Source organism: Myripristis murdjan, chromosome 23 (genome assembly GCF_902150065.1).
Source record: "Myripristis murdjan chromosome 23, fMyrMur1.1, whole genome shotgun sequence".
In the NCBI taxonomy this organism is placed as follows: domain Eukaryota; kingdom Metazoa; phylum Chordata; class Actinopteri; order Holocentriformes; family Holocentridae; genus Myripristis; species Myripristis murdjan.
In genome coordinates this window covers 14,105,122-14,132,426 of record NC_044002.1, presented here as the reverse complement: position 1 = coordinate 14,132,426, position 27,305 = coordinate 14,105,122, and the positions used below count along the sequence as shown (strand labels likewise).

General features: G+C 41.9%; 1 protein-coding gene across 2 annotated transcripts in view; it reads left to right on the top strand.

The window, feature by feature from the left end:
- The first annotated feature begins 815 nt into the window (after positions 1-815).
- The window catches only part of atxn7l1 (ataxin 7-like 1), a 39,389-nt gene continuing 12,899 nt past the window's right edge, over positions 816-27,305 (top strand). Inside the window, exons 1-7 of one of the 2 annotated variants that reach the window (XM_030045619.1) lie at positions 816-959; positions 1,410-1,475; positions 7,998-8,102; positions 18,171-18,357; positions 19,972-20,429; positions 23,798-23,880; positions 26,054-26,316. In XM_030045619.1, coding sequence (XP_029901479.1) covers positions 863-959; positions 1,410-1,475; positions 7,998-8,102; positions 18,171-18,357; positions 19,972-20,429; positions 23,798-23,880; positions 26,054-26,316 — 1,259 coding nt within the window. In that variant the 5' untranslated portion in view covers positions 816-862. Of the gene's footprint in view, positions 960-1,409; positions 1,476-7,997; positions 8,103-17,480; positions 17,591-18,170; positions 18,358-19,971; positions 20,430-23,797; positions 23,881-26,053; positions 26,317-27,305 lie in introns of those variants that run through there. The other variant, XM_030045620.1, reaches the window with a different exon arrangement.

Here is a 27,305-nt window from a genome sequence, read left to right as displayed (position 1 = left end):
CTTTCATCTCAAATCAGCCTCCTATCTGTCTTTCCCATTGAAAAGAAAATTCTGTTTTCAGCCACAAGAGGTCAATGCAGTGCCATGGGCCTGGGAGCAGGCTCAAACACACTCCAGGCCCACCTGCTTTTTCCAGTGAAACGCTGACCCAGGTGCAGGCTGTGGCTGAATTTATGATTGACTTCTTCTGTTAAAAATCCACTTTTTGGCTTCAGCTATATGAATCTAATATAATGTATAATAAAATATATAACTTCCTCTGCACAATGACAGCCTATAACCCGATATATAACCCTAATGTTTTATGATAGATTATTCTCCCCAACACATTAAGGACATAAATGAGAGAAATGTAAATTTGATTTTATGGAAATAATCTCCAAATAGCTTTTAGCCTTAAAGCTTATATAGTGTCGTGTTTATAATTCAGCACAGTTATTGCTACATTTACTGATGATAAAGTAAACTCTTCTCAGTGGAAAAGTGGGATGCAGTGGGTTGTGGCGTGCAGCATGGTAACTAAACAGGCTACGTAAAAATAAAAATAAAAAAAACCCGCAATAAATACTTTGAAACTGATAAAATAAGGAATCCCAGCAAGGCAGTAACCATCCAACTTGTAGGCATGGATGTATACAGAGAGCTATGTCGCTACCTTTCCTGAGCTGAACTCGTGAACTTGTGAATCGTGCCCTGTCTGTCGTACAACCTTTCAACCCTCCGACAGCTGCCGAGCGGAGCCGAGCCTTGACGACGATGACGTCAGCCGCTCCTGCTTGTCTCGTTCGTTTTTCGCCTGCTGCGTGCGAAGGAGAGCGAGGAAAAAAAACGGCTCTCAGCAAAGCAACAAGAAGGAAGAGCAATGGCGACACTGGATCGCCAAATACCAAGTCCGGATACCTTCCTTTTCAAACCTTGGTCTTCCTTCGTCAGTGCGGCTAAATTACGTGTTGTTGACAGTAAGTTCGCACGCTGGTAACGTTGTTGCTATTACGGGCAAACTGTCGGGAAGTGCGTGGTCCAACTGTCTGTGATTGAGTTGAGTAAAGCTCCTCCACCATGCAGGATCTGTCAAAGCTGAGGCAAACTAACTGTCAAAATATTACTACGAAATGCAATAATAATATGTTGCTTTAACAGGCTCCGACAGGCAGCTGATCCACGCTCACTTTCCAGTGCAGACTTTGCACGATTCAAGCTTGCAGTAATGGTCTGCTCAACTGTCCAGCTCCAAGTTTGTTGTTAGCTTTGACAGCTCCACTTGATTTAGGAAGCCAGCGCAGGGCGCTAGCAAGCTAATGCTAACCTGCTAGCCAGTGAGTCCAGCATGGCCTCATGCGTGGCCCCCAAAGTTTGTTGTGGACGTGCACGCATGTTGATAATTGGCTGTTTTGTTTATTCAAATGCAGACTCATCCTCGGAGAACAGCGACAACAAGCTTTGCAGCCTTGGTGAAGCCGTGAAACTCAGAGAAGGTGAGGAAGTTGGACTAACTTGATGCTGTCACTTGCTGTTGTTGGTGGTGATGTTGGTATTGGATGGCAAGCACCATTGTAGCGTTTAAGAATGGCAGCATTAGGGCTGACCATTTCTCTGTCACTGAAGTCATATTGATCAAACAAGATGCATTGTGCTGATGGATACATATCTGCTGTGGGGAGAGCTATTTGCCCACAGGAAGGTGGTCTACTGGCCCGGCGGCTAAGGCTGCAGTCCTTCAGCCAGTTGATCTGTGTTTTAGTCATCAGGTCTACAAACATTTGCACTGCTGAAGTGTCACTGAGCAAATTCATTAAATCCCCACCAGTTGCTGGGATGCTGCTCTGTAGCTGAGCTTGACCTCTGACCCCCCTGGAGGGGGCAGCAAAAGGAAAGACATTTTTCCAGTATCTGTATGATTATTTTGGCCATTTTCTGTCTGAGATGAAATATAAAAAGCAAGGGATTTTAATTTAATTTAATTGTGATTAACTTTTGTGCTGTTGGAAATAAGAACATTGCTGGAGAATAAGAACCCATATTTAAAAAAAAAAAAAAAAAAATGCCTTGCCCTGTAATCCATGTATATTAAAACCACATTGCTACTCTATCGCTGTAAGGACTCGGAAGTCTTTTGCAGCAACCCACACTCATGGCACAAAATCTGTCATAACTTGTTGCAGTTCCATCTAGCCTACAAAATGCATTTGTTAATCATCAGGAGTGTTCAGCTGAAGATACAGTTTACTGAAAAGGGGGGCGAGGGGGCGGGTGTCCCCCCAGGGACAGGGCCAGAGGGGTTCCTCTGGAAAAACACACGTAGACACATGCTTAGCAGTATCACGCCAGAGCTGGAGTTGTTGCTGAAAGTTTGAGCCTGCTCCAACCCTCACATGTTTGCACACACACAAATGCACACACACACACACACAGCCAGAGAAGCTCCTCTCACTCTCATCGGTCAAATACCACCCACACACACACTCACATGCCTCATCTTCCTCTCTCAGAGCCAGACTGGAGTGGTATCCCCAGAGTTGCTGATCTGTTGGCAACATGACACCGAGGCCTGCTGAGAGTGATACACACACACACACACACACACACACACACACACACACACTCCAAATGGAGGAACATACATGAAGACGCATTTCAAATTATCCATACATTTCAATGAGTAACAAAAGGCAGGGTTCGTATGAGATTGAAATATTACATGGTTTAATGACTAACGCTCTCCAACACATGCACACACACACAGATTTCTAAATGATGAGGTCAGGCCGACAGTAATGAATGTGTGGTGCAGGAGATGATTGGTATCTCTGTCTCCCTCTCACTCTCGCTCATGCACACATTGGAGATGATGACGACTGACAGCAGCATAGTCTGACCAGACTAGCAGCCAGTGTCATCATCTCTCTAGAAATAGGTGCTGCTGTAATGCCGCTATAAGTATGTTTACCTCCCTGTCTAGAGGTTTACATTACATTCGCTCCGTGCTTTTCTCACCCTGGACCTGCTATAGATTTCATGCATCTGTTTGTTTCCATGCAGATGCCAAGCTGTTATGTATGTGGTTTAGGTCACCAGTGTAGAAAGGGCATCCATACAAGCCTGCTTTGAAAGTGGGTCAATACCAAAATATGTTTGGGTACTTCACAGGCATACGTAGAGCCAAAATGTACCTGACTGAAGAGTGCGCAGAACACATGGGAGCAACGTGCTGCATTGTGCCAGTCTGAATATGGTCCAATACAGTATGCAATGCATGTGTTGTTTACTCTGGTCTTAACCAGACTGTTTTAACAGAGGGTTTGGGAAGCTGCTTTAATGTGGCAGACAACTCCGAGTCAGTAATGAGGAGTTTGGTCGCCGCAGTCTGCATTCAAATTATTTAGCATGAAATTAGTCACATTAGCCTGTCAACTCTGGAGCAACAATTGAACAAGACGATGCATAAATCTCATGCATTTCTTGCAAATCCCTTACAGCAAGGTCTGGCTTCCCGCAGGAGAATCAAGATGCACTGGCGTTGTGCCATATTAAAGATTGCATGGAATTTGTGTCTGTGAAAAATGCATGAAACCATGTCAACATCCACAAACTCGATAGTCCCTATGTAGCCAGGATTAAAGCACGATGTCAAACAAACAAGAAAAATACATGACGGGACTAATAAACACAAAGTCGAGCCAGGAACTCAAGAGTTTGGAGCATTTGAGTGAATTTTTTTTTTTTTTTTTATCCTGGCTCATGTGTAAAGTTAAATTTGCTGCCTGAGTTTCATCCGAAGCCCATATGAATATGGGATTTTTTAATGTTTTACTCACAAGAAACTTGTATGCAACCCATTTTTGGTGACAGTCCACAGTCTAAGAAATGCTGTCTTATTGAAAGGAAATGGCACTTGGGTATGATAGTCTCCCTGCTAGTTCCTGAAACGATGGTAGAAGTCTAGAAAGTGTAGTTTATTATCTGGGACATTTTATTAGGAATGGGGGGAACAGACCAGTAAGTAGCCTGGGTTCTGCATCACGAACCAGAATGGGAAATAAACACCAGCTGCCAGCCCAGTGCAGGTAAATTTGTTTACTCTGCCAGCCACCGTGGAGGAGCACTAACCTTTATTTGGTGCTTTAAAAGTCTAGCTGGCTGGTAAATTAATGGAAGTGGCTTGTGAGTTTTGGGATTAACCAGCCGCCGTGGCCTACGTCCTGCCCTGCTGGTGTAGTAGCGCATTGATTATTTACAAGGCTTAGTCTCAAGAATTGCCCAAGTTGACTGCTTGTAGGTCAGTCACTCGGTGAAACATTTTGTTGTAGCTTTGGTACAGCTGCAGTGTTTCTGTGTTCTAGGTCAGCAACGCTACAAGCTTCTGCAGCAGGACTGGGAAACGCTCACTTCTTTGTTTCTGTGTCTCCGTCTCTCTCTGAGGCTCGATAGCACTCTCCAGGCACTCATTCACCAATAAACTCATTTTAGTCACTTCCAAAACACTAATTCACCAATGGGAAGTCAATTCACTCACTATAAATATACTCATTGGCCAATGAGAGATTGTTTTAGTAGCTCTGAACATGCTTATTCACCATGAGTGATTGTTTTCGTAGTTCATTCTCTGGCCTGTCAGTCATTTGGCAGTCAGCTCCGGCAGTTGGCTTGAGAAACACACACACACAGGCTGCAGAAATAGGCTACACACTCCGTTTGCATTTGCGTTGGCAGATGCAGAGGAAATTGCATTCATGCTTTTATAAGTACTTGTACTAAGTCCTTTTCTGTTAGTGTAACTCTTGGGATTTGCCATTTGCCAGAAAATCATTTCTTCCAATCATAAATTTTGATTGGTTTATTTCATTTGGCTGGGTCCTGCTGGTGGGTTATGATCAAGAAAATGTGCCCATATCCTCAGAAAGGGATCACAGGCAGAGTACATAAACTTTTTGTTGATGCTGATTGTCTTTTGAACACAAACACATGGGCCATTTGGGCAGTTGTTGGGCTGAGATAATCTGCGAGCAATGCTACCAGTCTCTCATTAGGCATGCTCGTGCTACGAACTCATAAATTGCTGCCATTTTACAGTCTGATGACTGCAATGACAAAAAAAGCAAAACTTTTTCCCCACTAAGCCCCACCCCTAAATTATCAACACCTTTTGCGTGCATTATTATTATGGCTGTAGCCAGTCCACTCTGGTTAATTGAATTGGACTGAGATAAACACTGCAATCTATTTGGTGATGACGGAGCTAGATGTTATTGCCTTGAGGATTGGTCCAGCAGTCACTGACAAGTTAGACAAGTGGAATTGTGGCCAGAGGGTTGCTAGTTCAAAAGTGGGACCGTGCCTGGAAAATCCTACTAAAGCCGCAGAGTGAGAAAGGCTGTCCTCGGCCGCAGCAGCCAGAGCCAAGGTGCCTTTGTTTGAAGCCGTTTGACCCCTTGAAGCTGCTCCGCCACTCGCAGCAGAAGGCTGTGCTTGTAGTGGGCAGCTTCCAGGTGTGGATGTTTGTGTGTCTGTGTGTGTCTGTGTGTGTAGCTGTGAATGTGGGGCAGACTGTCGCTGAAACAGAGCAGGCATGCTTAGTCAACTGTTCCTGGATTAATGCAGGTTTGGAAAAAGTATTCCTTTATTAGCTTTGATACTGTGTGATGGCCTTTTTTAATTCACAATGCTACATAGAATTTAACTGATATTTAGAAATATACTGATAATTTATTGCTTGGTTTTTCTTGGGTTACAAAAACTGAATAAATATTGTAGTTACTAAATAAACTTAATTACATTTTGCTCATTACTCTTTATTATTTACTCTTCAAACTGTATTAACATAGCTCATAGCTTATAGTAATGAGATCCCCCCTCCAGTGATCATGACAACCTCAGTGTGCATATGTGTCCTTGAAGCCTTCGCATATGAGTAATGAAACCAACACTGACCTTGTAAACCTACACACACACATACACACACATGCACTCACATGCTCAATCAGTCATGCTCTTTAGGCATCACACACACACACAGACACACACACACGCATGCTGTGTTCATGTGTTTGTAATAAGCCACACTTTGACCTTGAGTGGCCTAGCAGATCTTTTGCCGCCCCTGCGCCTGCTTTAAACAAACACACACACACATTTACACGAATGCACACACACACACACAGGCGCTCTGGTAGGCACTAAGCTTGTCTGCTGGCCTCTTTGGCATTCCAAATGACAGAAAACACTCCAGCAATGCAAGGTCATGGCAGTGTGCACCCATACGCAGGCACCCACACATTCTCTGCTTTTCCCCGATGAATATACACACATACACACACACAACTACACACATCCACACACATCCGGCCTCCCCCCAGTGAGTCTGGCTTAAGCCCCGTGCTAATAAGTGCGGTGATTTCTGTCAGCAGCGCTTGTTTGGGTGCAGGAAGATTACGCTCTGAGCTTAGCCAAAAGAGATAATAGCTGTTTTCTTTTGAACATATTTGCCTTTGTAAATATTTGAATACATCTTGGATGTTTGTTGGCTGGGTGTGGTTGTGTAGATGTCACGCATCTCTTGCCGTGTCACAGTTGAGACTTCCAAGACGCTGCTGTCTTTTCAGTGATCAGCGTTCCCACAGGCCACGGAGTTTCTGAGAAGTTTTAAAACCGGGAAGTTCGGCAAATGTAATACATTCGTGCAACAAGTTACGGAATATCATGGGATTTTGTCTCCGGTTAAAAGATCAGGAACTATTATTCATATGTTATATTTGTTTTTCATTGTGTTAACTTGATGTTCACTTTCAGAGCAGAATAAGAAGAGTCATAAACTTTAGTAAGACCTCTGAAGTGTGTTTAAATTTTTGCTCAAGGAAAAATAAACATTTACATAGCGAATGGAAATTCAACATTTTAGTCATGGAAATCACCAGGCAAGCTGTGAGAACATAGACACCAAACTCATCCATGTGCCCTCAGTAGATCATTGACTGTAGTGTACCATGCTAACAGTTTATACACCAAGTTGAATGGTGCACGGTGATTAGCATTAGCCTATCTTGAAACTGGGATAATGACATCTAAAGCTGGGCTAAATGATAAATAATCCTCAGTGACACATGACTGAGTCAGGCAGGTTTGTGTAGGTGGTTATATGTAGGTGAAATACAACATGATGGACTAGGCATCCTGTTAAAACAGGGAGCACATCAAATTCAGCAGTTGAAACCATTTCACGGGGTCTTTAGACATTTTGTGTAAACATTAACAAGGAAAGAGAAACCTTGTGTTTGGGTTCAGCCCTGCGTTAGAATAAGAACACTGCGTTACAAGTGCACATTGGCCTGTAGCCTTCACCTAGAAAACAAAGCACATCGACAAAATATCCGTTTGAAATTAGAGAAACTGAATCCTCTTGTAACTCCCTCTTATCTCTCATTTTGATCGACAGTCCTGTAAAAATCAGACACTTGAAACTGTTTCAAGTATTTAAAGACAGATGAAAGCTTCAAGAGGATAACAGCACCAAGTTACAGAATGAGGGATCAAGCTGAGTGAAAGCTACCAATAATAAAAACACTACTATTATTATCGTTTTCAAAATTGCTGACTGTTGACTTGTCATCGAAGTATTGATTCTTGTGCCATGCCTATAATCCGCTCCTCTGAACTAACCAACAGAGGCTTTTTACTGTTTTCTTTTGCTACACCTAAAAAATCTCTGCTCAGTGCACAAACACAGCTGGGCCAGTTCCAGAAACCATCCTGCTGTAAATGCAGTACTCTGTTAATGATTATACTTGTTTCTGTGAATATTCATAATCAAAACTATGAACAACTTTGTACGACTATCACAAAATGGAAGAAGGGATCTACTGGAGACATATGGTCGGTTTTGTTGTCTGTGCTCTCAACACTTAACGGACACCTGGTTTGTTCATTTACCTGCCGGTTAAAGAGATGCATGATTTTTCTTCATTAAATTTTTTTTTTTCTTCTTCCCTACGTGTTTGTTTCAGAGATGCTCGTTTACGGCCGCTCTCCAGCTCTGGAGGATTTCTGTCTTGTCGTCTGCCACATCTGCAACCAGGTGGTCACTCCTCAGGGCATCCTCACACACTACGGTAAGACACATTCTCACAGCCCTCAGGGCATACTGACACGACGACAGCACACACATTCAGTAACACAAAAACCTCAGTTTATCTCCAGTCCTCACACACCATAGTAAGAAATAAATGCACACATGCAGACACACCCAAACACATTAATATAAAACATATTTATCCCTGCAGGGCACTTTTAAACACATCCTCCCTACTTCTTAGCAAATACTGAGCACTCTGTTCATGCCCTGGGTGATAGTAGATGTAAATCGCTGAATTATTTACAGAATAAATGACCAGATGAATGTAGAGTTGTGCACAAGCATTTACAACCCTTAATAGTAACATTTTTTTCCAAAGACGACAATGAAAAAAAATAGGAATCCAGGAAATAAACATCGGCACATAACCGGTTATAAAAATGCCCTACTTTCAACATGACGCTGCATAGACTGAACGTCAAGCTGCAAGCCTACCATTTCTCATCTTTTGTTGATGCAGAGTTCTTACACAGGAAGTTGCAGAATTGCAAAAAAAAATCTGGAAAGGCTTGAAAATTGTTTTGACTGTCTTCACAGATGTACATGCTGTCTTTTCATGTTCTGTGATATTTGTTGCTGTGATGAATAACCTTAAGCTGCAGTCCTTAATGGCCTTGTTGGCCGTGGTGTTGGCCAGCCGCTATCAGTGTCCATCCATCATGTTGAACGTTAAACTGCATGGTAGAAGCCAGGCCAGAGATAAGGGTCCTGAGAAAGTATGGAATTCCAGAATGGAAGACGTGTTGAAATTTGGTAGCATGCATTCATCTTCGAGAGCGTTTGTTGGTGACATGGTTGCAGTGGAGAGCCAGGCTCTGATTGGCCGGCTGCCCTGTCCGTCTACCACTTGTTTGTGTTTGATTGTGGCTCTACTGAGCGCGCTCGCATCTGCCTAGGAGCTGCTGCTTCCTTCTGTTGGCGGCACGTGCACCAGCCTCAGCCTTCTGTTCGAGCTGGGGGAGACACATGGTCATGCATAACAAACGCACGCACGCACACACACACACACACACACACACACACTTTCTATACACACTCTCACTCTTTCTGTTTGTGGAGAGAGGCCAGTGGTGTTACGTGCACACACATTCTCGCTTTCTCTTTCTCAGCAGAAAGAGGTCAGTGGTGTTGTGAGGCACACACATACACACCCACACACCCACACACACACACACACACACCCACACACAAAGACACACACACATGCACGCACGCACTTAGGCTCCTGGCAGACAGTGTTGTTTTGAGCCTGCTCCTGCCCCCTGCAGGCCCCCCTTGTTGGCAGCGTGTCTACTTGCTGACACACACACACACACACACACACACAGTCACACACTCTCACACAGAGTTGGGTAACAACAGGTCTTAAACACACACCCAGTAGGAGTGGGAATCCCCAGTGAGCTCCCCATAAAACATCATAACAATCTTGGGGCCACAATATGATAATAAAGAGGCATCGTATTGGACCGGCGGGTTACAGCACATGCCAAGTATTTGCGTAGCTGCAGATTTGAAACCTGCTCATAATGCCTGTGCATCTCACCGCCTCTCTTTGTCTTCCAGCACCGTGCCCTGCATGATCTCCACGGCAACACTTTAAAATAATCTTCAAATTCACTTAATACTGCGGCTGCACTCTTGATGTGTTGATATTAAAGTTGCAGGAATAAACTTTAATGATATTATTTTAGCACAGCGTTCATACCCATGTCTGAAAAATGACAAAAATAAATTTGATAATTTTAATACTGTAAGAATTGGGGAATTCCACAAAGAAACCCAGCAAGTGTTATGGTAAGATGGTTGCTCAGCCATTTGTTTAACAAAAGCTTGAAGTTTCTTGTTATAACATATTCATGGTTTTGAGGAAAATTATTCCATAATAATGGATTCTGACCAATACTGGATTTTTGGTGCTGATATCAACATTGGCGAGTCAAAAAAAATGTCCCATATGGATATATTGGCTGATATTTTTATACATAAAAACACATTTACAGTAGAAAAAAAAAAAAAAATCTCTAAGCTAGCAATCATATCATGACAAATATACCTGCATCTCCTGACAATTTGATAATATTTTTTTAAATCATCTTAAGTGCTTTTTACTGGAGAATGGACTTTTTTTTTTGGCATACCAGTACCATTATTGATTTGGCTGTGATTGGACAATATCTTTGATCATATGATTTGACTGATATATCGGTAGACCATATATATCAGTTGGTGTCTGCTCTTTAGTGAGGGACATTCATCACATTAAACTGAAGCAAAATCCACAAATCCAAAGTAAAAAAAAAAAAAAAAGGATTACTATGGAATTCTTACAAGGATGTCATAATTTTTTTAAAAAAAGAAAATCGAATAGAAGTTAAATTCCAAAAAAAGACTTTCACGTCATGACTGCAGCCTTATCAAACATTTTTTGTTTCTGAGTTTGATTAATTATTTGACCTAATTCTAACATGTATGCAAAGCAGTATGTGCACTATGCTAGTATAAAACCTTGGCTTTGTGGCCACTCAGAGATGCGAAATGCCTCCGCTGTCCTCTCGCTGAGCATTTTGCCCCAAGGAACTCAGCCAGCCACTGTACCCCTGTGATACTGTATGCATTTCTTACCATTGTTGCACCCTACCATGTCAGCGTAGTGTCCTCACACGTGTAGTACTTTAAGTTACATTCCCAGAAATCTACTTCTGATATCGTGACAGGTATAAGGGTTTTGGTTCAGATATAGTATCCTCATGTGTATTTATGTGTGCGTTTCTACCCTGCAATGTGCATTCATGGTTGCTCTCTTCTTCAAGTCATCAGGGAGGCTTTACATATATACACATACACACACGCACACACACACACATGCTCAGAGGGGGGTTGGTAGCCTTGGGGATCAGTGGCTCCTAGTTATGCATGCCCAGTTTGCTGCTCTGCTTTGCTGTGTGTGCACAAGAGAGTGGGTATTACTTAAAGCTCAGACTTGTGATGAGTAGCTGTTCAATTTGCCACATCTGCTGTTCAAAATAGGTTAAGATCTATCTTATACATCCGAGAATTACGGATGTATTTATCCAAAGCTTCGTACAGTAATGCATGCACACACTGTACACAATTAGCATAAGTGGCCCCAGTGGGAAATTAATGAAATCCCTAAAGGCCGGCAGTGTTAGTGCCATGCTCTCTCTGTTGAGGTGCACAGGTCAACTCTGTAAAAACTGCCTGAAGAAAATGTTTTCACGCCTGTGTGTGTGAGCTGCAATGTCCATGAAGAGGCTGGGGCATCGCAGTGACATTTTAACAACGAGCATGTGTTGTCACATTGAATGTATCAGAGCATGACGAAGGAATCTAGTAGCATGATATGTAACATAAATAAATATTTATTGATTAAATAAAAGAATTAAACAACAACAACACTAAAAAGTAAAAATTAGGTTTGACCAATATGGGCTTTCTAAGACTGATACTGATTCCAGTATTTATGTACATATATGTATGTACTTTAAACTGAAGCTGCCAATATTTTGTGCTAATATTGAACATCTTGAAATTTGAAAATTATATTGCCGAACAAAAACACTGTCACTAGAATAAACCGTGCTTTACTGAAATACCTGAATGAACAAAATGAACATGACGGACAGTGTTGCAAATACACAATAAAAAGGTGAGATGCTGTCAAACAATTTAAAAATCCAGCAGTATAACCTCTTTCATATCACAGAGGGAAGACATGCACACACTGATATCCAATATTTTTAAAAAAATCGACCTAATATAATTGTTAAATCTGTAAATCAGTCTGACTCTAACTGGAAAAACCCTTTAAATCTTTTCGATTTAGCTTGAATGTATTTTAAGGAGCACCTGCTACTCAAATGGCAGCATCAAGGAGCCTTGCACTCCGTGACTAGATAGAGTGGAAAAACACTCCAAAAAAAAAAAAAAAAAAAAAGTGAGTGAGAATTTTTTTAAATGTTGGAAGTGATGCCTTTGCTTGGTGCTAGTGTGTAGGAAAATAAAAATCAGCTCACTGCAGTGCTTTCGGATATTTTTGTTTATTCCTCTCAACTCTCTTGTCTCATCTACTTTGGCTTCCTCTCTCTCTCTCTCTCTCTCTCTCTCTCACTTGCACTCTCTCTCTCTCTCTCCCTCTCTCTCTTTTTCTCTCTTTCTCTCTCTCTCTCTTCTGCCATGCTGGTTGGACCGCTGCGTGTGAGTAAGCAGAGCGAGTGAGGGAAAGGGTCATGTTTTGCTGTTGGAAGGAGCACTTCTGTCTTTTTCTTTATTTTTCAAGCTCTCTCCGCTCGCATCTCTTTTTATCTCTCCCCCTCTCTCTTCCTCTTTCTGAGTCCTTTCTCTGTAGTGGTGGATTAATTGAGCCCTGACTCGGAGGCAGGTGGAGAAAAAATACTTCCTTTGCTTTTAGTTTCAGTTCACTGCTGACTTTCAAGTGTTTGGGCTCTTCAGCGCTTCCGTCTGTGTGTGTGTGTGTGTGTGTGTGTGTGTGTGTGTGTGTTTGTGTGCAGGGGTTTCTTTGCAAGTGTGTATGTGCAGGCTGTGGTGTAGTCTTCTTACGCTATGATTGGCTATTGTTGGAAACTTTTGCCCTCACCACAGATGTTTTTCCTTTAGTTTACTGGTGCTGCAGCTTATTTGTCCCTGATGTTAATGCTGTTGTTATTGCGGCTCGGCTCTGGCTGAAGTGTTAGCTGCGGTTCAGGCCAATTAGTCTGCAAGATGCTCTATCAGGGGAAGGTATTTCTTATATTTTTTGTTGTCGTTCCTCTGATCTTTGCCTTTTTTCTTCATTCTTTCTCTCTAGCTCTCCTTATTTCTGTTTTCTGTTATTTTCCTTATTTTTCTCTGCTTTCATGTCTTCAGTTTCTTTTCTCTCTCTCTCTCTCTCTCTCTCTTTCTCTCTCTCTCTCTCTCTCTGTCTCTCTCTCTCTCTCTTCCCCTCCCCTTCGTTCCCTCTCTAGATGTAAACAAACCCAGCTGAGCTCTGAGAGCCTCTGCTTCCTCTTCCTGCGGTGGGCCCGCCCACAGGCTGAGCCAGCAGCCAATTGGAGGCCAGCTGAGCTCTCAGCATTGCCATAACGACGGACAGCAGAGTGTAATAGTGAGGGTGCCCTTGTGGTTGAGTGGATTAGTGACCTTGCCTGGGCAGCCGTCCATGTATTGTAAATCTGTACGGGTAGCTCCAATCTGGCTTCTTGCTCGTGAAGAGTTCTTTTGCGAAGTCTGTGTCGGGACAAAAAAGGAAAGCAAAACCAGTTCACCAGTCATTAACTCTTAAATATAGAGAGCTCTACACTCTGTACAAAGTTAAGCACTAAGGTTGCCTGCTATCATTTTGTGTTTATTTTACTGTTGCACTCTTATAGATAAGATGGGAGCCAGCTGCCAACAACTTAAGTTACCTACTGTCTTTCAAAAATCACTTTAATTTAGTTTAGCTTCTGCTTTCTGTCATTTTCTTTTCTCTTTTTTTTTTTTTTTTCCAAGTGTTAGATTTCTCATGTTGGACCATAATTTTTAACCCATTAAACCCTGATTTTTTTTCCACTTTACTTTCCCCCATAATTCAAAGTTTGAACATTTTTTTTTTTGTCTCATATATATTCTGTATCTGCTGGCTTCGACGCTTCATTGAAGGAGCATCACACTTACACTGAGTGAAATATACAGAACCAAGATGCCATTGTTTTATGGCTGCGCCATCAAATCAAATAGAAGGTATCTACTTGTGTTGTGCATCATTTTATACACATTTCCCTGTAATTCAGCAGAACATGTTTGGTATTTTTGGAAACTTTGGGATCTCCACTATAATTTGAAATAAAGTTCTGTGGGTTTGCACAAAATTCAGCTACACTGCAGTGACAAACCCACCAATGGGACTGGAGGAGATGAAGAAGTTAAAGCCATTTCTGTTGTGTTTTTTTGTTGTGTGTTTTTTTTTTTTTTTTTTTTTTTGGTCAATAAATTATAAAGAGTGATAGGAGACCAAGTGGGAGTGGCACTCAGCACAGGTTGAATGGCAGTCTGAATCTGAACCCACAAAGCAGCTGTGGTGCTTAAGGCGATCGTTCTCGTTTTGCCCCATATCTGTTTCTGTGGGTCATTACATTTCAAATTTAAGCTCTAGTGAATAAAATGTGTTTAAAATCATAATATAAGCATAATTTCCAAAACATTTGGACTACACTTGTTTTGGTTTTACAAAATAAGACTAAATTACAGTGTGTATTTTAATGTGTGTATTGTCATTTCCTTGCTGTGTTGGTTGAATGAACACAGAGGAAACACGGCTGCTGTGCGGCAAAATAAATAGTCATACCGAAATCCAGAGAATCTGAATATGGGGAGGAGGAGGGGTGTAGTGTGTGTATACATTACATTACATATTATATTACATTACATTACTTTAAACATAACTTTAATGCCTCACGGTGTTTAAAAAAGCCATCCACTCTTTAAATACCAACCGTTTTCCAGACACATACAGACACACACGTCAGTTTCACAAGAAAAAAAAAACAAAACTGTAGAATTGAGTCGGCTGAGTTGGTGTGTATGTGTGTGTGTGTATGTGTGCGTGTGCATGATGTTGTGTGTTAAATTGTTACTGTTGTAGTTGCATACCTGTGAATGGGGTGCTGGACTTTGATCCTGCTAGTCTGAATACAGCTGCCTCCCTCACTCTGTTTCCAGTGGCCTATTTACACACCTGCCACACACACACACACACACACACACACACACACACAAACACACACTAGTAAGCAAGCTCCAAAATCTCCTACTGCACAGCTGCTCACACACACACACACACACACACTGAACATACATATGTGCACATCCTGGTTTCCACATGATATCATGCCCACACAAACCTGCCATACATATACATACAGTGGCTATACCTTAAACACACACACACACACACATGCACACCGTGTCACCTGCGGCATACTTTTATGTGCACTTTCAGCAAACACGCAGGGTTAATCTGTTTATTCAACCCTGGTGCTCCAGTGTGCTGCTGTTGATACTACTACACTCATTAACAGGGCTGTACATCATTGTGACACTCACACACACACACACACACACACACACACTCAGATGTCACTTGTGCTGCTTATTGTGCAGAGCATGACACCAGCACTGCCTCGGGATCGTTTCGCAAAAGCACTTTGGAGAAAGGTGTCACACAAGTGGCTTTTCCATTGCCTTAATAAATCCCTTAACTTAACCTCTAACTACATCCAGGCAATGGGGAAGTCACGATACCAGACTTTGGGTAGTTTATACCAAAACTAGTGAAATTCAGCAATTCCCAATACCTGATTTGACAGCAAAACCAGAAATAATATCCTACACACACACTTTTATTTAAAAAGAAGTGGTTGAATCAGTGTGTAGGTCTTTGAACTGCTTTGCAGGGCTGCAACAAATTATTTTCATTGACAGTTAATCTGTCCGTTGTTTATTTTGCTTAGTCAGTTAATCATTAATTTCAAATGTCACACATACTGAGGACAGCCCCATCACAAGTAAACAGAGTCTAATTAAAGGTCTTAAAATTGCTTATGAAATGTGACTAGCCGCCAGAGGTTTCATTTTATAATGATAAAAATCAGAAAAAAATGCCAGCAAACTAAAGCATTAGTGATGCCATAACTTTTACTTGATAAATGACTACAGTAATCATCGAGTTTTTCAAAATTAGATTTGATTAATTTGTTGATCGACAAACCACTCAGCTGACTAATCTTTTCAGCCCTAGCACTTTGCTAAATTGTTTTGCTTTTATTCCTTTTGTGTGAAGTGCACATTGGCATTGATGATGCTGTTGTTATCATCTCAAGTATTTCCAGAAGGTGTGTGTTTTTTTTTTTTTTTTTTTTCCCCACTTTCTTGTCAGCAAGTCTTAGTGGAGGCTGCAATGTGGCCACAGTATCCCTGTTGTGTTAGTGAGCATTCCCAGTTTTGTCCTGTAAATGCCTCCACAGTGAGGTAACAGATAGTGTCAAAGCTCAACAGCTCAACTCTGTTCTCATAATTTTGGTTTGGACTTGGTACCCACATATTGATTCTTCCAACATCCTGAATAGGTAATACTAACCTTATCTCTTAAGATGGCCCCTGCATTCACGTGTTTGTCTGTCTTTTTGTCATTGTGTGTGTGTGTGTGTATGTGTGTGTGTGTGTGTGTGTGTGTGTGTGTGTGTGTGTGTGTGTGTGTGTGTGTGTGTGTGTGTGTGTGTGTGTGTGTGTGTGTGGTATTAGGGAGTTGGCTTAACTTGACTACAGCCCTTTTGGCGTCTATGTGACACTTACTCTGCCAAGTGTATTTACACAGGGCTGAGAGAAGATGCTCATGGACACTTTGGCGTAATTTGTGTGTATATGCGGCGTGTGTGTGTGCGCGTCTGTTCAATTGTGATGTATTTGTCGATGTGTGTATGTACATGCGTGTGCAGCCATTTGTCTGTGTGTGTGTGTGTGTGTGTGTTTACACAGTGAATAATCATGACTCAGACGCAATTATCTGCTGAGTGATAAATGGTTCTGCTTGGTGGAGTTAGGACTTGAAACTTCCTACAGTTTCTCGAAATGCATCAGCAGTAACTGTTGAGTACTTACCAAAAAAAATAAAAAATCAATAATCTGCCCTCTCTAATCTCATTGAGTTGCTCCAGTATATTTCATAAATAGTAGGAAACTCACCACAAATGTCTGGTTCATCCCAGAATTCACCAGCCACCTTTCATTATTTTACCATGCAGCTTGATAGTTTAAACAGATGATGGCTGTTTACCTGCCAAAGTGGCTGGTGTTCATTCCCCATCACAGTGTATTATTTTTATAGCAAAGCATGTGTGAGTCCACATTCGTACATTTGTCCTCAGACATCTGTTTCTGTTACAGTTCGTCTACTCGTAGACCTTTTTTTTTTTTTTTTTTTTTACCAGCAATGAATGATGTTTACTCTAAAGTATGCATCTTATTAGTATGGTGTTTGATCTGGTTGTGTGTGCGTGTGTTGGTATGCATGTGTCTATACATCTGTGTGAAGTCACAAATGCATTTATGCATTTGTGCTCACGTTTTGAGAGGGGATCAGGCTAGAACTTCCAATTTGAAGCAAATAAAAGCAAGAAGCAGATCATTAGGTGCTGTTTCTTTCAGAAATAAACAATACACTATGTCTTCACAGCTGATTTTATAGCACAGTATTGCAGCTAATGAGCAAACACTGCACACACCATTATTAAGACTCACCCCACCTCACCTTTATATGTGACTCTGACATGTTCCCCCCCCCTTTGTTTTCATTCAGGTAGCTGGGCTGTAGTTTCCCAGTGAGACAGACAGAGACAGTCAGTCTTGGACCACACCCCCTCATTCCCTCCCCACTTTACTCCCACAAAGACATGCATAGCAAAAACCGTAAGTGTGTGCTTCTCTTCTCTTCTCTTCTCTTCTCTTCTCTTCTCTTCTCCTCTCTTCTCCGCCTTTTCCCTTCAGTCTCCCGTTTTTCCTCCTTCTTACACTTGTGTGTTCTGATCAGATGTGGGTCGAATGGTAGTTACATGTGTAATTCTTGGCATTGGCGTTTGTTTAAACTGCTCGGAGTAACAGATGGGTGGGGTTTACCACATCAGGACACTTCAGGTTATGTCAGGCAAGTTACTAATTACAGAAAAGTACTCTAAATTGATGGCTCCAATTGTATTGTCTTCCACATTATCACCCAGCCATCTGGCACCTAGGATAAAACAATTTGACCTATGTCTGATCACGATATTATATTCCCAAAAAGTACCATCTGGCAATACATGATCTTTTACAATTTAAGTTTGCATCTTGTTAGAAGCAGGGAATATCTGGAGTTGATTTGTTGACCTTGAAGTGTGTGTGTTTGTGTGTGTGTATGTGTATGTGTTGGTATGCATGCGTGTTTTCCTGTGCGTACATATGCATTTATACTCAGACACCTGCCTCTTTCCTGGTTTTGTTCCTCTTTCAGAGAAGCGCCACAGTTCCCCGGTTCCCTCTAGGAGCCCGCTGGTCCCCATGAAGCCGAAGGCCCCCGCTGTGGCCCCCAGCTCCGTGGACACATTGGCCTTCAGGGTCCCCAAGGATTACCCCCACTCCCGCTTCAGCAAGGCCCCGCTCGCTGTCTACCCACCCAAGGGCGCACGCAACAAGACATGGTGAGCACATGCTTTTGCCTTTAATACGATGACATACTGATGCACTTAAACTCTGAATGTATTGCCTTTATTTCAATATCAATAAACTTTTTTTGTGTTACACTTTGTAAGACAGAGTTTACAGCGTGGTTTTGATTGATAGATTTATAACACAGTCGTTTGTGAAGGGAAAAAAGTACAAGCAAAAAAAAAACAAAAACACATCTTCATTTACATTCAAAAAATTGTCGAGGATGAAAACAGAAGAAAGCCTAAGGGTTATTTCCACTGTGGTCCTCATGGAGACTGACAAAATGACTAATGGACATGGCAGACAAAAATGGCAGTGATTTGATCCTCAGTAATTCCTTGATCAATGACAAATCAATTCATAGATGGAAAGCCAGGCAAAGAAAAATCCAGAGGCCATGAACACTTTGGTTTCTAATGGATGATGAATTATTTAAGAACCTACTTTGGAATTGCTTGATGGAATTGCTTGGAAGTTTGTTCCAGTGTGCTGTAGCTGCACAGAAAAGTATTTTTGCCGAGGCCAGTGTTGAATCTGTATGATTGAATGAATGAAGTTAGTGAAACTACCTCTTCTGCTGTAATTATCATTATCTCTTACACGATCAGAGTAGTTGGAAAAGTAGGATGGAGCAGTGCTATTCATCATTTTATGAGTAATACCCAGCTCGATTTGAGCCATTCTGTTTTTTTCTCTGCTGGCAGAAAACCAGTTTCCTTAAAATGAACTCCATTTAACTGTGTTTTAACCATTAAATAAAAACAGACATCATGCTTATGAAATGATACAGTAAAAATAAGAAGTCCCAATGAGACACGTGTGAACTAGGTCCTAGGGAATTACAAGGTCTAAGATAAAGTTGGCAGCCACAACCCAATTTAGCTTTAAAAGTGATCAGTAAAATGTTTAAATTCTGAAGAAATTCTAAACCCTCTCATGTATAACTTTTAATCTGTTGATATACTCATCAGCATCATTTGGAATATCATATTTACAGAAAAAGACACTAAGGCTGGACAATAAAGCCATATCGTATTATCGTGATGTTAGACTAGTTATCATCTGTGATTTTGGATATTATGATATTGTGATGTTGCATAGGTGTGTCGTCGTCATATCCACAATACTAATGACTGTTTATCAAAATTCTCATATAAATATCTTATGAAAGCATATTATATGAAAGCATTACAATGTTGTAACAATATTGCTTTGGGGGAGTTCAGTCAAAGATATCAGCGTTTGAATTTGTTTAATTTCACATCCCGAACTGGCACTTGATGTCGCTACGCACATTTGAAGATTATTTCTTCTTTTCTTTCTCTTTCTTCCATCCTCTCTTCCCCACTTTCCTCACTCGTGCAACTTTACCGCTCTACTGTTTTTCTCTCTCCTTTCATCTTTTCCTCCCTACATCTTTCTCTCTGGCCTTTACTTTGTCTCTCTCCCCTCTCCGCTCTGTCTCTTGCTTTATTTACTTTTTTCTTTTTTTTCATATCCCTGCTTTCATCTTCCTCCCACCTTCATTATTCTCTCTCTGTTACTTAGCCAGGTTGTGTATATAACTCACCTTCAGCTTCTCTACCTTTCTTTTATCTCTCCAGTGTCTCCCTTCCAGTCGTAAGCCTGGAGAAGATGCCATGCCTCAGCCGCGCCGACGCAGCATCCCACGTTCGCCTCACCTCTTCCTCCTCCTCCTCCTCCTCCTCTTCCTCCCCTTCCCCCTCCTCCCTCAAACCCCCCTCCCTCACTCCCCCAGCCTCCCAGCGTTCTGGCGAAAAGCTTGTGAACGGCCGCGTCACCGGCGGGCCGTCTACGCCGCACTCTGCCACGCCTCCGTCCTCTCTGGACGGGCGGCCCAGCCCAGCGCGCTCTCCCCTGGATAGACGACCGTCGTCCACCCCCTCTCCCTCCCCGCTGGACCGCAGACCCTCCCCGTCACCCTCGCCCTCCCACAGAACCAGCGCCCCACCGTCTTCATTGTCATCAGCCTCGCCGTTGGAGAGGAAGCACCAAAACGGAACTAAGACTTCCTCGTCCAGGTCGCACAAAAGACTTTCAGGTCAGTTTCGAATTAAACTGATGGCAAGTGCCTTATATCTTCTGTACTTTCACATGTTTAGTTGTAGATGGTTATTTTAAAATTCATTCAGGGACGGGGTCCAAAATGAATGTCAGTGGCAGGTGAAGTGAGACAGTTTAATGCCTAGGGGTAGTTTTTTTTTTACCAGAAAAAAATTGTGTCATACATTATTTCATAAGAGTAATTTCCTTTTGGTGCTCCAGCATTGTTGTGATGCCACTAGAGCTGACATTTAATCAAAATAATATCGAAATCACAATATAGCCAAGTGTAATATCCAGATCACATGAGCAACAATTCTGCAGTAAATATCACTATTCTCAATTGGCCTTCCATTGCCATTTGAAAATTACTTTACTGACCAAGGGACCAGTGACACCAGATTATTTATTTTTTACCCACATGTAGTGCTTGGTGGGTTTTAATTTTGGATCCCGTCCAGGGAAAATCAGCTGTGCATGCATCCTCTTTTTTCAGCGACACCCTCTTTTACACTGACACAGTTCCACACATTCGCACTTCCTTCCTGCAAACAAAGTCTTCTGCCGCTGGCCAGCATGCAGCTCCACTGGCACAGATGAAGATTAAGTGCCTTGCTCATGGGCAGATTGTCAACAGTTGCTGCTTTTATAACTCCTGCACTGAAAAAGTTTGAAAATTCCTGGCACGGCACTGCAAGTTACTGTAAAAGACTAATAGTGGCTCCTAATGCGTGCGCACAAACAACACTCAGAAGCTCACACACAAACCAGTGTTATCTCAGTAACCTTTGGAAAGTGTCCAGCGCTCAGAGTTTGGCTGCAGACAGGTCACTGGCGGGGTGTTGGGGGCTGTGTGTTTTGGAAAGGGAGAGGCGCCTCCCTACAGTTCTTAATAACTTTCTCTCCCTCTTCTTTATTTTTCTTTCAATGTCTCTATGCTTCTCTTGAGCTCTCTCTTCTCTCATGATCTCCCTGTCTCTTTTACTTTCTCTCTTAGTCACTCTCTCCTTTCCATTAACCATCTGTATTCTCTTGATTTTTTTTTTTTTTTTTTTTTTTTTTTTTTTTTGTTCACCTCCTCTGCATGTGAATTAATTTTACTGTCAAGTACATTACAAATACCAGCGAGGTGACCTGGTGGGCCGGTCCTCTCAGAGTGAGAGAGGTCAGGACAGGCTTCATAACCAGGACAAACAGATAAAGAGATGCCATCATGCAAATACATTCTTACGAACCATTTTAATGTCAGGGTTTGCTCTTTTGTTTCTTTCGTTTTCTCCTATCTTTGTCTTTGTCCTTCCTCCCCCTCCTCTCCTCTTTCTTCCTCTCTCCCGTGTCTCCACATTTGTGCTGTGTCTCGCTGCGCTCCAAGCCTCTGATTTACACACTCTAATTCATGAGCCCCTGCTGCCAAAAGCTGCTTCTCTTTTTAAAAATTCTCCCCACCTCCTGTGTCTCTCTATATTTTTTCATCCTCTCCCTTTCGCTCCCTCACACACTCTCTCTGTCCTGCCTCGACCTCCCTTTTTTTCTCTCTCTTTCTCTCTCTACTCTGCCCTATTTTTTGCTTTTCTCACCCTCCGCGCTCTGGCTTTCTCTCTTTCCCCTTCTCCTCTTCTTCCTCTTGTTTCTCAGTTTACTTTTCCTTCTGTATTCCGTTTTTGGCTTCCCTCTCTTCTCTGTTTCACTCAGCCTCTCTTCACATTTGCCCTCTCTCTCGTTCCTCAAGTATCCTGTTGACATATCGTGACAACCATGACTCCTTATTTTTATTTCAGTCGGCAGGAAACCGTGAGATGTGAGAATGATCATGTCTGAGTGCTTGTGTATACATATAACTATGTGTCTATCTACCTGTATCCACCAGAGCTGTTGACTTTCACGCTACACATACACACACACACACACACACACACACACACACACACACAAAGATGACAGGGATTATAGCAAAGGCCAGCGCTAGATTACAGCCCCCTGACAATAACCGTATTTAAGATACCCTGCTGATTGGAGGTTATTTGTCACAGTTGTGGAGCACCATTAGTTTACGCACAGACAGTTCACAGAAGCTTGTTTTTAAAGAGTTCCATGAATTCAGTTTGTCTTAACAATTACCACTAGACCTAGGATGACAAATGAATCCCTTAGAATTAAATATGTTAACAAATTTTTCCGTTTCACTTCACTTAATAGAAAATTTAGGAAAACACCGTTAGAGTCTCTCTACCGATATTTTCTCCTCCATCTCCATCTTGTTTACAATGACAGTGTCATGTCGGCTCTTCTCTGTCATTCTTTGCAGTCATTGGCCAGTTGATTTAAAAAAAAAAAAATTGAAATAAAATAATGGTTGACATCAAAGTGCTTTTCTGAAAAAGTTCAGCTGTTTTCAACTTCTAAAAGCATCCAGCTCTTTTAAGGAGCAGCCGCCAAGGAGCTAGTTAGCAATTTATCTTGTTTTTTCTTGGTTTTTGTTCTTATGTAAGCCGCTTTTGTAGATATGTATAGTACATTTCATTAAATAAACATCTGACATGTGCTGGTGACTGAATAAACCATTATGTTCTTTACTGGGCGTCCTGATGGCTCCGTGGTCTGAGGTGCATGCCATGTGGCCTGGGCATCCTGGGGTCGTGTCTGTCCCGGGGCCTTTGTTGCTTGTCATCTCCTTTGCCGTCTCCCCTCTTTTTTTTTTTCTCTGTCTCTGCTGTACTGTCCAATAAAAGCATAAATGCAATAAAAATAAACTTCCCAAATCTTTTCCTGTTCCTTTCTAACCTACTCCTCATATCTGCAGGATTTCATCACATAAAACAGAATTGCCATAAGAAGAATCTTTAAAAAATATATAATTCACTGCAGACTAACAAATGACAAAAAGTTGAGGGTTACATTTCATCATAAAAAAGTGCATTTTCCCTGTAGATTCAGTCAGCCACTACAGAGATGGTTGGGCTGTCAGTCACAGACGACTCCTGCCACGCTGTCAGTGCGCCTGTCAACAGTGATTTGGCTCAGCGTAGAGTATTACAACATAGATGCTTCATTGTCCTGTTTTTCTGTTTGCAACTGAACAAGTTACTCCTAACCTCTCACATAGTACTACTCTTAGACTGGCAGCAGACTGCTGCAGAAGGCCGAGAGTGAACAAATGAATATGCGAAAAAATGGACAAACATGTTAGTGAGTGAATCGGGGAGCAAATGGAGATCTGGATCGTATTCAGTAACTAAATGAATGCACTCATGGTGCTGTGATGCCTCCAGTAAATGAGTTTTGCTGCTTAAAATGAAGGAAGGAAAGAATGAATAAGCAATTGTCTTCAAGTATTGCCCCGGGGTAACCCATGTGTGTGTTTTGCAGGGAGAGTGTTTGATCCTAACAAGCACTGTGGAGTCCAGGACCCTGAGAGCAAACGGCCCTGCACGCGGTCTCTCACCTGCAAGGTAACAGACAGACACACACACACACACGCACACACACAAAAACAATCCAAACTCATCGACTCATCTTTCATCTGAAGGGATCTGTGCATTTCAAATTTGCGCATGAACACATGTTGTCTAGTGCGTGACAATCCACCAAACTTCTACCTGTATGGATATCCTTATGCAGACAAACATACCCCCACTATGGCTGGCTGTTGATCAGAACCTCACAATGCAATAATTTGTATCACTACACAATATTCTACAAAATTGACTGAGAATGCATAAATAGTGCTTATAATTCAACTTAATGTATAACACTGTGGTTAGACAAGTAAAACAGCACAACATATTATCTGATAAATCGGATGACAAACAAATTAATTCCAAAGTTACCATTCCGGTAATTAAAACAGATTAAGCACTTAGTTAATACAGTGCACTAAGGTGTAGAAGTCATAATATCCTATGAAAATGAAGCACATTAACAATACATATCTATACAAGGGATTGCAGAATTGATGTATTGTGGAAAAATATGGCAGTACTCAACTGTATCGATTAATTGATAGATTTAATTTTTTTTTTGTGTGTTCATATCCTAGTTTTGTCCTGCCCACTCTTACCTGGTCCTTGTGTTGTGTCAGCTGACCAGCATGGCACCTTGTTTTGTTAATGGGAATTAAAACATCGAGGGCCTTCATATACTCTTGGCCTCCAACTCCAGATATGTTCCTGTCTCTCTGTCTCTGATGGGTCTGCACCCCCCAGATCTCAGTTAATACCGGGTAGCAGTGCTTAAGCATTAGAGAGGCTAGACTGCCCTTGACAACGTAATTATAGATGTTGGGTGAGGCCGGAACATCTTGGAGCACTAATATTTTATTTTACTGCCCTTTAATTACCCCTAGCAGCCTTTACTGATAATTTCAAACCGGTCATTAAGTGATAAAGGATATATTAGGCTAGCGTGTCGGTTTCCATGGAGTGGTTGATGAGATTAATCACCATGTCTACCAAAGTGTCCCCTTTGATTATTATCATTATTATTATTTTTTTAACAGAATGCAATGTTTCTCCAAGATTCTTGAGGATTCTTCAGCAGTGGGAGCCGCTCTCTTAAAACCTCATTTTTAGACTTTCCCAAGAAAGTGGCATCCTAACAAACAGGTTGCAGACACTTTGCATAATAAAAAGTATAAAATGTCACCCTGAGATAAATGCAGAGTCCAAATGTATTATTTGTGGCTCCAAATGGCTTCCATTCTTTCTCCTGCTTTCAGATTCAATATCTACTGTGGATTCCTGAATCATATATAGAAAAGCTGCGCTGCCGGCGTCCTATTTTTTGTTGGTTTGTTTGCTTTGCTTCAGAGGCACATTAGTGTAAGATGTCTCCATACCTATTCTGCATATTTTTGCAGTCTGGATTTGTGGTGAGGAAATGAATATTTGTTTTCCTCAGCATTTGAACCTTTTTGAACCGTTTTTGGACCCCAGCATTTGAACCCTTTGAAGCATTTGAACCTTTTGCAGACCTTCTCCAGAAAATGACCATGGATTGAATACAGCAACAACGGCAAAAGTTTTTAGAGAACAGTTTGAAGTCCAAATGATAGTTTATCACATGCCAATGTAGCTGGAAGGCTAGACAAGCTGAGCAGCCACAGGCAATATTTACCAGTGTTGAAATGTCTTTGAGTTTGACGCTGAATCCCTCCCGGCTCTGGTGCTGTTGATCTGAAGTGATTTAAAGTCACAGTGAAATGGGAAAACTTTTTCAACTTGTTAACGAATTTTTCCTGCCAGAATATCTACCCATTTAATGATAAACATCTTGCACAGTGATGTCATGCTGAACCACTTAGCGTGAATAAAGTTTTCAACTGCTAAAAACACCACATTTTTGAACATTCACGCTCCTCCCATCAAATAAAACTGCTCTTTTCTCCCTAACTCATCACCCATTGGTTTATACTTTTGAAAGATGCGTCTGTATGTAATGCCCTGCCCCAACCTTCTCTTTCAACAGGAAATGCATCAGATTAAGGAGGCAAGGGCCACTCAAAGTTTCTCATGCTAACCAGGATATAAGCTTGTGCCTTAGTATCTCACACTACTCTTGTGCAAAGATGTCAAAAGGCAAGCGTGAACCTACTAATAACCTCTTGATCTGTATTATGTTCTTCAGACACACTCTTTAACACACCGCCGAGCCGTCCCCGGCCGAAGGAAACATTTTGACATCCTCCTGGCTGAGCACAAGGGGCGAGTGAAGGAGAAGGAGGGAGCCAAGGAGAAGGATAAAGACAGGGAAGGAGGACAGGCGAGGAAGGAAGGCGGCAGCCAGAGCGTTACGTCACAAGACACCGCATCGCCCAGCAAGCCCCACTGCCCCAACGGTCGACCCCTGTCCACGCTGAAGCTACGCCTGGCAAATGCACACATACCCAGGTACGCTACCACACTGCATCACAAACACCAGGGTAGGACAACACATGGTGGCAGGCTGGCCCAGTGAATTATTGTTCTAGCAGAAGACCCAGGCTCACGCATCCACCTTGATGAAATGCATGACACTGAGTGGCAGCTGACTCCCAGGGGTGCTGCTCCTCCCTGAAGACTAGAGCTTGAGATGGCTCCTCGAACCTGACGGGACCCGACTGTTCCTGTCAGGTCGATTTGGGTTCAGACAGCACAGAAATTTCAACTATCAGGGCTGGGTCGGGTCGAGTTTTTAGCCTCAGGTTTCAGATTATGTGTCGTTTTTGTGCGTCCATTTTAATTTTTAATGGATATTGGATACATACTCTTCCAAAAAAGAAGCTTGACACAAGCGAAAATAAGGATTTTCAAAAAAAGAAGCTTGACATAGGTTTTATGGGTTTTATTTGTTCATTACCCACAAGACTAGTTTATGTGTTTACTTGTAACGCAGAAGCACAGAGAACACCGACTATTGCAGACACAGTGTCTGATGTACTGTAGACTTGTGTATAGCTGAGGCTAATTTCCATCACCAGTACCTTGAACTCATCAGTGGTCCTGTCTCAACATTTGAAATGATTCTGTTAGAGTAGTTTAGCCATACTGTAATGTGTCTCAATTGATAACCCCATAAAACATATGTCAAGTTTCTTTCTTTTTTTTTTTTTTTTTTGCTTTCACCTGTGTCAATTAGCCTGATGTTCAGTAGAAATTTACCTTTCATCAAGGCTGCAGACACTACGTAGCCTACAGTTCATGAAAAGCCTATAGATAAATGTCTACAATATAAATGTCAGGTTCAGTTGAGGCTCTGGTTGGTGGTGGTCAGGTTTTCTCAGCCACATTTGCTCAGGCTTAAAATATGAGGCCCAGTTCAAGCTCTACTGAAGCAAAAAACTGAAGAATTTCCTCACAGGGACCAAGAGAGTGTCATGTAATAGTAATAATTATGAGTG